Below are 10657 nucleotides of genomic sequence, written 5' to 3'. Positions count from 1 at the left end.
TTAAACCAGTGGTCGATCCACTGGAATGATCATGTAGAGATATAAAAGCCTCTGTTATTTTCGAAGGGGGTTGTCTTTAATTGGTTTAACAAATGAGTGACACGTGGCTTCCAGGGACAAAGAATGCTACAATCTCTATGAAAAATTTCTCTTAATTGAGGCATTGTACCAAACCCACTCAGCTAAAATTCCACACGTATACTTACCCATACTGTTTTACTTCTGAAAATGTGCGTAACAAATGCTTCCCAAAATATTCAAACAAGAATTTACTTTGTCAAAAAATAATCAAACAAGAATTCACAAATACTTTTGTCAAAAAATAATCAAACAAGAATTTACTTTTGTCAAAAAAATAATCAAACAAGAATTTACTTTTGTCAAAGAATAATGTGGAAATATTGTTCACGACAAAATGTAGAATTTTCAAGTCAATGCACGCATGACCGTCTATGTTGACGCTAATCTTTACTCATTATAATGGGTCTAACATCAACATACTGGCTAAGGGCTCCAAGAACAGAAAGCAATGGACATCTCTGCTTTTGTGTTTTTGAGTTCCAGTTTATTTCTTCTCTACTTTGTGTTCTCTAATGCTGTTGACAGCATTACCCAATCCCAATCCCTCAGTGACAGTAAGGGCACGAACCTGGTCTCGAAAGATGGAGGCTTTGTCTTGGGGTTCTTCAGTACAGGAAATTCCAATAACCGTTATTTGGGAATTTGGTACAACCATATCCCAGTTAGAACGGTTGTTTGGGTAGCAAACCGGGGCAATCCAATTGGAGACTCGTCTGGCGTGTTGATGTTAAACAGTTCAGGTAGTCTTGTTCTTCTCAGCCAGAATAGGACTGTTGTTTGGTCGGCGAATTCTACAAAAGAGGCAGGGAGTCCAGTTGTTGAGCTTTTAGATTCAGGAAATCTAGTATTAAGAGAAAAGAATGAAGAAAACCCAGAAAGTTATTTGTGGCAAAGCTTTGACTATCCTTCTGATACATGGCTACCAGGGATGAAACTTGGATGGGACTTAAGGACCGGTCTGGAAAGGCGCCTAACTGCATGGAAGAGTCCAGATGATCCATCTCCTGGAGAACTGAGTTGTGGGATTGTACTTCATAATTATCCTGAGATAGTCATGAAGAACGGCTCCAAGATATACGGCCGGACTGGCCCGTGGAATGGCATTAGGTTCAGTGGTGCGCTATGGTTAAAGGCCAACCCAGTCTATAACTTCACTTCTGTCTCCAACAAGGACGAGCTATACTTCATGTACCACACGATTAACAAGTCTGTAATCACAAGAGCAGTTTTGAACCAAACTTCTTACGTGTACGAGCGCTACATATGGATCGAAGCAGATAAAAAATGGTTCACGTACTTTTCTGTACCACAAGACAAATGTGACAGTTACAATTTATGTGGTGCTTATGGAAATTGTAAAATTGGTGACTCACCTATCTGCCAATGCGTAGAAGGATTTAAGCCAAAGTCAACAGAAACATGGAACCCAGACGACTGGGCTAAGGGATGTGTACGCACTACGGAATTGAGCTGCCAGGATAAAGATAAAATTGGGTTTGTTAAACTTGTTGGGCTCAAGTTGCCAGATACCACGTATTCTTGGGTGAACAAAAGTATGAATCTTAGTGAATGCAAAGTCCAATGTTTGAACAACTGTTCTTGTACGGCTTATTCCAACACTGACATTAGAGATGGAGGAAGTGGCTGCGCCATCTGGTATGGAGATCTAATTGATATTAGACAGGTAGCAGAAGGCGGGCAGAATGCTAGTTGGCAGGATGTATATATTCGAATGCCTGCTTCAAAGAAAGGTATGGGCCTATTGTCTTGGTTGCTCTTTAATTCGTATTTTGAAATGCCTTTCTTTTTTTGTTAGATACAACAGAATTTTGACCATGTAAGAGATTTTACTAAGAGATTTTAGTTGAAACCCACCAATCAATTTTTGTCATTCCATCTTTTTTTCCATTGGTTTTATGTCATTAAAGTCTGCTGCATCTAAAATATTTTCGCTTTTCTATTGCTAAGTCAACCAGGAAGTCTCTCCAAAAAAGAACGAAGTCAACCAGGAAGACGTTGTAGACAAGCAAAAGATGAAGGTGAGAGTTGCAGTTGCCATTGCCATTGCCGTAGTTTTTGGGGTGCTCTTGATTGCCTACTGCATTTGTAAAAGGAAAAAGTTCAGAGGTAATATTACTTTCTTTGACCCACTTTGGAAAAAATAACATGGTGAAGTAGAAAAATTGAGTTTGCTCTTGATTGCTTTTGAGCAAGTCAAGCATGTCACTAGTCCAGGATTGTGTTTGGTTGTTAGGGTTCAAAAAAATACAAGAAAATTTGGGATTCCTAAAATTTTTTTCTATCTTAAAAATTGAGAAATTAACATTTTTGGTGTTTAATTTTTTTTTTCAAATCAGATGTTGAGGAGGCATTTTTTTTTTTTTAATGTCAATAACCACTAACACCACTTTTTTACTTACCAATTACTACTCACCATATTATTAGTTTGTAAAAAAAAATTGTAAGATATCTTGTGACTCTAGCATTTTTTATAAGCGAAAACGCTATATTGGTCTTTATATTTTGGAGTCACAATCAATTTAGTCTATACATTTTTGTAGCAGTTAATTTAGTCCCTATTATTTTCAACTTGCAGTTAATTTAATCCTTGCCGTCATCTTACTAATGGAATATGCCTACATGGCAAACATATTGTACTCTTGGCTCACTTAAGCTTACATGGCAAGTAAAATAATATTAAAGAAATTTATTTGACATTTAAATAAAGCCACATCAGCATTTTAATTTAAAAGATAATTTTAATTAATTAATTTTTCAATTTTAAAGAAAGAAAAAAAAAAATTTGTAAAAATGTTCCTAACTTTTCTGGCATTTTTGTAGCAACCAAAGTGACCAAACACATCAACACCAAAACAAAAAAAAAAAATCATATTTACCAATCACCAAAAATAACCTAGCAATCCAAGCTCAACATCATCTTTGTAAGAACATGTTTTTGTTATTCCTTTTTTTTTTTTCTCTTCTTTCTCTCTCTCCCCGTCTCTTTTCTCTTTTGGTTCACCCATACCCACTTAGAGCAAAACAAAACCTTTGCCTTGGAAGCTAGCTCGCCAAGTTGAACCATAAACTAGGAAGAAGAAAACCATTTGATGCAATGTTTTAAATCTGATGCAGCGTAGGCGTGTAGAAGCAGAATCTGTAATACACAATTATTACAATTTTTCCACGAAACCTAAGTTCCACAAGAACACTAGGCTAGTAGGCAAAATAATAGAGGAAACCTCTCTAACAAGTTTTTATTAATCAACACATAACAATAATAATCAACCCCTCTATAAAGAGTATTTATAGGAATAGAATTTCTCCTACTCCTTTTAGGAAAAGAAATAATAAACCTACTACCACTTGAGAAAGGAAAAACAATTCAACTAGGAGAAGAAAAACAATTAAAATCCTAATTCAACAAGGAAAAATAAAACAATATAAAATATTAAAATATTTTATTATTCCTTAACCAATCTGCATCAGAATCCCTCTGTCCATCAGATTGGTCAAACCGTACCTTTTTGTTGTTGTTAATTTATGAGATGGGAAAGCACAGGTCCACAAAGTTAAGCAAATAAACTCAGTTATGCCAAAGATGCATCACTCTACTACACGCTGTGGGTATTTTGTTCTGATTTGGGTTTTCTTGCTTTGGTTTTGCTTGAAATCTTACTTCTTTTATAGATTGCAAATATTTCATTTTGAAAATCAACCATTACCACTGAAATTCGTGGACCCACTTGAGCGATTTGACTTGTGCTTTCTTCGATTTTACCGTTTCGTTGGATTTCCTCTTCAGATAATTTTGCTTTTTTCCTTCTTATTTTTTGAATCACAACAATTTGCAATGTCAATCCAAGAAGCTATGAGTTACCAGCAAACCCAACAAAGTTGATACTTTCTGACCTCAAATCTTCGATTCTAATTTTAATTTTAATTTAAGAAATTAATTTTTCTGGGTTCAAGTTCTTTTGTTCTTTATTTTTTTGGGTTTATGATTTTTTTTTGGTGGAATATGATTTTTTTTTTGTTGAAATTTTCTTTTCTTTTCTCCTTTAAAATCAAGAAATTAATTTTTGATTATATTTTTTAATTTAATTGCTGACGTGACATAATTTAAATGTCATATAAATTTGTTTAATATTATTTTATTTGCCATATAAAAGAAAATGAAGCTTATGCTCTAATTATTTTTATTCATTTTTAGGTGTATATTCATTTTTGGGTTCGGTTTAGGGGCCTTTAGATTGGCCCTGAAGTGGCATGACAGGATAGGGCCCGCGAGACCCGATGGGGCGGGTTTGGGAGTTAAAAAAACCCATTTATCAAATGGGGTAGGTTTGGGTAATGGGGGTGGGCCCACGGGGCGGGTTCGGGCATAAAGAAACCCGACCTGCTGCCATTCCTAAATGTAGGGACTAAATTGATTGTAACCCCAAAATATAGGGACCAAAATAATGTTTTCACCTTATATATATATATATATATATATATATATATATATATATATATATATTAGTATTTAGCAACATTTAATGTGCCACCTATACACTCCATGTGCCACATAGGTAATTTCTATTACTAACATAATGATAGAAACTAATTGAGAATGAGTTTAAAATGTAGGGATTAAAATAGGAGCTCCAAAACCGTATTAACCTGAATATCTACGAAGTGTGTAGTACTAACATTATATCAAACTAACACAATTTTTAAGAGTAAAAATGATGACCTTTTTAGGGCATAAGGTGAGCGGAAACACCCCACTTGTGGTTTGAAATAAAATATTTTGATTTCCCAATCAATATATATTATATATAAAAGCAAAGACCTCATGTGAGAAAGTATGAGGTTCTGCCAAGTGGTACATTCTATGCAAAGAAAATTAAAATATTCTCAAGTGTTACATCAGAGATAAGAACACCTTAAATATTGACTTTTTCTTTCATTTGGTTCAATGTTTCAAGACTTTTTTAATTAAAAAATAAATATTCTTTGTATCCTTTGGTTGAATGTTTCAAGACTTTTCATCTCTCACATATACACATAAAACTCTTTGTATTTTAATTCATCATTTTCACCTCTTGCACTTCTACCTCTTTATATATACCTACCTATAGTCCTTCATGTCATCTCATGTCAGATACACACAGCCTAAAAATGTTGTCATTTATTTTCAATTTTTCGACGACACCTACCAAGCTCTAACATTGTTGTCTCATCTAATTATATCCTGTATAAGTTGGCTACAACCAAAGGAGGAGGACTTCCATTTTCTATTGAGTGACAATGACAATTAAAATTTTGATGTTAAAATCATAAAATGTAATTTAAACTATTTCTTGTCATTATTCAAGCAGTATAGTGAAGAGAGCAAGGTTTCCATCTGGAGATGGTTAAAATGGCTTATGATCAATTTATAGTTTAGGTTGGACTAACGTGCATTCAATCCAAACTAATCAGTTAGAGTTGCCATATTCTATTTCTTATGTTTAATGTGAAACATGTCTTGCTCTTATCAGAGAAAATGAAGAATAAAGGGATGATAGACCAGAATATTGATGGCCAAAATGAAGACCTAGAGCTCCCATTCTACAGCCTAGCTACCATAGCTATTGCCACTAACAATTTTTCAAGCAATAACAAGCTTGGTGAAGGTGGCTTTGGACTCGTATATAAGGTAACTCTGATAGACCAATTCACATCATATTCTACATCAATATAATCTATTTACAAATGTGGTTTTTTAGGGTATACTAGCAGATGGACAAGAAATTGCTGTGAAAAGGCTTTCACAAAATTCTAGACAAGGATTGAGTGAGTTTAAAAATGAAGTTATGTCGATTGCCAAATTACAGCACCGAAATCTTGTTAGGCTTTTGGGCTATTGCACTGAAGGAGAGGAGAAAATGTTAATCTATGAATACATGCCCAATGGAAGCTTGGACTCCTTCATTTTTGGTTAGAACTTCTCAAAACTTTATTATTTTTGCCAAACTTCATGAAGATTTTTTTTTAAAAATTTTTTTTTATAGTTATTTAAAGAAATTTCAATTTCTTGTTTCATTATTCAATTTTAGTATTAACAAAAACAAGAAACTTGACAGATCAAATGAGATCTAATATTTTAGGTTGGGCTATGCGCTTCAACATTATTTGTGGGATTGCTCGCGGGCTTCTCTATCTTCATGAAGACTCTAGATTGAGGATTATACATAGAGATCTAAAAGCAAGTAACATTTTACTTGATAGTAAGATGAACCCAAAAATTTCTGATTTCGGCATGGCTAGGTCCTTTGGTGGAGATCAAACTGAAGGAAATACAAACAGAGTGGTTGGAACTTAGTAAGTATTCTTTATACGGAGTAACTTTATTAGTCTTTTAAGTTTACCCTGTGAGCACAATTGGTACTTTAAGTTTCAAGTGAGCGCTATTGGTCCCTTAAATTTAAAAAATGAGTGTTGTTAGTCAATTTCGTTAACCATAGTTAGTACTATTGCCTATATGGCTAACTGAAAAATAATGTGGCATCTTTAACTATGTTTAAAAAACTATAAAACTCCAACTCACCAAAAATAACGGAATGCTATTTTTCTTTCTCTGTACACTTTAGAGTTTGTGGAGTGCCATGGGTTGTACCTCCTTTTTGACTTGTGTCCATGTCGATTCCTTCTTGTGAAGGTGAGGTATGCAAAACTCTATCTCCCTAAAGCAATTTGAACCCAAAGCCAGCGCTAGCTTTAGATTACGCAAACGTCTTTAAGAAAGAGATGGAGGAGTTGTTGCCTAATTGTAGGTTAAGGAACCAAAGAATGACTTCATGAAGGTCTACGTACAAGACTAAGTTGTGAGTTAGGGTACATGATGGGAAGAGTTGGAACACCCCAAGCCTTCCTAGTCATAGTTGGCCATCATATATTGTTACTAAATTTGATATCAAATAGAGCTCATATAAGAGCACTTGCATCAAGTGTGCCCAAATATTTGGTATTTGGCACACCAACACCAGAAAACCTATTACATGAGGTGTTCTAAATGTCAAATAATTTGGCATGGCTGAACAATACCGTTCCAAATTTGGAACGGTACGGTCACAAATGCTATAATGAAAAATTCTTTTTTTTTTTTAATAATTTTTTCTCTCTCCTCTCCTTTCATTTCTTTCTTCTCTCTTTTTTCTTTCTTTTTTCTTCTCTAGACTGGTCTCTCTCTTCTTTATCACTCTCTCTTTTCCTTCTCTCTCTCCTTTCACACATCTCTCTCTCTCACACCATCTGGCCACACCGACGGCATTGCCTTACCAAGCCGACGGCCTTGCTGTCCTTGGATCGCCACACCAGTGACCTTACCTCACCCACCTCGTCACGCCATGCCCCCGAATGTCTCCTTGATTTGTGAGTTAGGATTTTTTGGATTTGTTTGTGTTTTTGGGATGGGTTTTGAGAAGTGAATTTCTTAAGTTGGTTGTTTGTGGTCGTGGTTTTTTTGGGTTGTTGCTATGGGTTTTTTTTTTGGTGCTTGTGTTGATTTTAATTGGGGTGTGGTGGCTGGTTTTTGAGGTTGGCAGTGGGTTTGGATTGATGAGTTCCAATTTTTCAAGTGATTTTGCTAGAGAAATTTTTAGGCTCTAAGGTTTCAATGGGGCATCTAACCAACTAGTTGATTGGGCTGGTTAACCCGAAATCTCACCAAAATGGAAAAAGAGTAAAACGGGGCTTGCTGTCCTATATTAGTGTACGTTGGTAAATTGGTGCACATGCCACCAATTTCTAGCATACGCCACTCTAGGCAAATTTGCAAATTAGGATAGAAAAAGAGTTTTGGGTTAGGACCTGGGTATTTTATGGCCACAAATTAGGTTTGTATGTTGTTTGGCTTCATTCATAATGTTGATCATTTTGGTAGTGGTTAATTTCTTCCTCATTGGGGTTGGGGTTCTTGGGTAAAGGCCGAAATGAAATGCGGTGTCTATAGAGTCTCCCATTCATCTCCTTTGTCATCCTCCACTACACCCAAACCCACACATCCTAACCTTTGTTGATCATGGCCATCAAAGATCATGATGGATATCCACCTCTTTCACCCTTTGCTGTAGTTGAACCTATGGGTTTAGTTATAGAGTTATCGAGGAGACCAACCACATCCTCACTAAGATATGCTCCGACTTTGACCTCCTGACGCAATCAACAAACTCAACTCCTTCTTCAACCTAAAGAAGACCTTCTCACCTGGTCCAAAGTGCTCCATAGGTCTAGGAATGGCAAAGGGTCAGAGATTGATGATGGAGAGAAGGTTGTGATTTATTTGGGATAGAGGAGGGAAAGATATGAGGGATGAATGACATAGAAAAGAGATTTTTTTTTTTTTTTTTTTTTTTTTTTTTTTTTTTTTTTTTTTTAGATATGGATTTGACTTGAATTTTTAATTGATTTGCTTTATTTTGGTTGGTCCAAGCCTGTAAAAAGATGTCACGTCACTATTGCGTTACCTGCATAGGCAATAGCACTAACAATAGTTGACTAAAAGACTGACAGTGCTCATTTTGAAACATGAGAGACCAGTAATGTACATTTAAAACTTGAGGGACCATTTCCTATTACAAGGTAAAATTCAAGGACCAATAGTGTAATTTTTCCTATTTCTAAAATGTTTTGTTATTGAAAAATTTTCTAATTAAAGATTTCCATTCTTACAGTGGTTATATGGCACCTGAATACGCCATTGATGGCCTATTTTCAGTAAAATCTGATGTCTTTAGTTTTGGAATATTATTGTTGGAGATAATATGTGGAAAGAAAAATCGAGGGTCTTTCCATCCAGAATATAGTCTAAACCTTGTTGGACATGTGAGTTCTCAAAAGATTTGACTCTTTTTTCTTTATTTATTTTTATTTTTATAAATATTATGATACAAACAATGACAAGAAATTTTCAAATGTTTTAGGCATGGAAATCATGGAAAGAAGGAAGGACTTTGGAGCTAATTGATACTTGCTTAAAGGACTCTTGCATCCTGTCGGAGCTTGAACGTTGCCTCCATATTAGTCTCTTATGTTTGCAACAACATCATGAGGATCGGCCTAACATGTCATTTGTGGTTATGATGTTGCATAGTGAGAGTTCACTACAAGAACCCAAAGAGCCAGGTTTCTATGTGGGAAAAAAATCACCTTCGTCAAGCAAGAACCAATCATCCTCAACCAATGAAATTACTATTACCTTGTTAGATGGTCGATAGTCAAGTATCATATGAATTTGATTATATTACATATTTTGTGGTTAATATTTTACATTTGTACATTTTGCAAATTGTACACACTTATATTCTCCAAGAATGTGACATAAGCGTTATTTGAACCTTAAAGACTTAAAATGGCTTCTTCAATATTTAAGAGGTTTGAGACTACTTATAATCCATTTAACCAACCTTTTTAAAATAGAAATAAGTAATTTGATTGAGACTTCAAGTTATCATTTAAAAATCTCTCCCCCTAAAAATGGCTGGTTAAATCTAGCGGTAATGGAGCTTCGTGAAAAAAGGTAAGGATTAAGAACTCAATAGGTTACCTATTGGCTCTTATGCAAGCAAATTAAATTTGGCGTTTCCTAGTACCTTTTATTGTTTCTGAGTTGAAGGGGGAATTTAGGCCCACATATGAGATAGAGTGTTAGATCTATGTTTATATGATTAAATTTACCATTTTTTTAATAGTTTAAGCTTTTTAGAGAATTGGTAATTTATCACAAACAAACACAGAAAAGGGATACAGATGATAAATTAGTTTAAACTTTCCACATTATAAATGAATCTTTCAAGTGACAAGCAATGATTATAGATATGGGTAAATTTTTCATTATGAAAACAAGAGATAAAAAGATCAATAACTTATTATAGGGAAAAAAGTACTTATATATAATAGCAACATATTTCTTATAAAGCAAAGGGTAGAGGCCATTACCTGCAACAGCATTTACAAGTGTCACACCTTGAAAGTTACTGTTTCCAACATTCTTTAACAAAACTAAACTATCTTCGTGAACATCCTTAGCTCTAGGAGGTCTCTTAAGCATCTTGATGGGAACTATACATCTACCTTTACATTGAATTGTATAATTGAGAGGTTCATTTGTGTCAGATTGTAAATTTTATATTGAAAGAGAAAAGAAAATAAACATTTTATTCACAAATACAAATAATATTGTTAGTCATTCATGCTATTCCTACTCTTTTTTGGAATTTTTTTTTTAGCTGAAATTCCATTAAAAAAAAATCATTTTTTGAGGAAGCAAAACCCAAATCTTGAAAAGGAAGAAAATGAACATATCCAAATCAAATATATATCTACCAATATATAAATAAATAAGTGACATTGGTTCTAATTTTTTTTTTTTTAAAAAACCAAATTATTATCGTTAGGGGATAGCAGAGCAGCAGAAAGTAAAACCTAGAAAGTAAGACCCTATTTGGTACATGAGTTCAAACACATGTTTTCAGTTTTTAAACAACATTACATGTATTTTCACACATTTTTTCACTCACACGTATTTCCAAAAAAACTAAAAACTAGT

General features: G+C 34.4%; 1 protein-coding gene across 3 annotated transcripts; it reads left to right on the top strand.

The window, feature by feature from the left end:
• Nucleotides 1-516: 516 nt before the first annotated feature.
• Nucleotides 517-9475, top strand: LOC126694889 (G-type lectin S-receptor-like serine/threonine-protein kinase At4g27290). Of its 3 annotated transcripts, none has more exons than XM_050391422.1 (7): nt 517-1832; nt 2050-2208; nt 5610-5767; nt 5838-6048; nt 6219-6432; nt 8784-8934; nt 9033-9475. In XM_050391422.1, the coding sequence occupies exons 1-7, from the start codon at nt 530-532 to the stop codon at nt 9324-9326; spliced, it is 2490 nt and encodes an 829-aa protein (XP_050247379.1). In that variant the 5' UTR covers nt 517-529; the 3' UTR covers nt 9327-9475. The 3 variants fall into 3 exon arrangements, with proteins under 3 accessions (XP_050247379.1, XP_050247378.1, XP_050247380.1); XM_050391421.1 differs by having other exon boundaries at nt 6195-6432; XM_050391423.1 differs by lacking the exon at nt 8784-8934 and having other exon boundaries at nt 6195-6432; nt 9033-9174.
• The last annotated feature ends 1182 nt before the right edge of the window (nt 9476-10657 follow it).

This window comes from Quercus robur, chromosome 8 (assembly GCF_932294415.1).
Source record: "Quercus robur chromosome 8, dhQueRobu3.1, whole genome shotgun sequence".
Classification (NCBI taxonomy): Eukaryota; Viridiplantae; Streptophyta; class Magnoliopsida; order Fagales; family Fagaceae; genus Quercus; species Quercus robur.
Note: the sequence above shows the minus strand (reverse complement) of the source record. Positions and strands in the feature narration are given on the sequence as shown.

Bases quoted from the DNA above. Each gene is read 5' to 3' on its own strand.
- LOC126694889 (XM_050391421.1), top strand. From the start codon at position 530: ATGGACATCTCTGCTTTTGTGTTTTTGAGTTCCAGTTTATTTCTTCTC. The intron at 2,209-5,609 runs GTAATATTACTT...TGCTCTTATCAG, and splicing joins TAAAAGGAAAAAGTTCAGAG to AGAAAATGAAGAATAAAGGG. The intron at 6,433-8,783 runs GTAAGTATTCTT...CCATTCTTACAG, and splicing joins AACAGAGTGGTTGGAACTTA to TGGTTATATGGCACCTGAAT.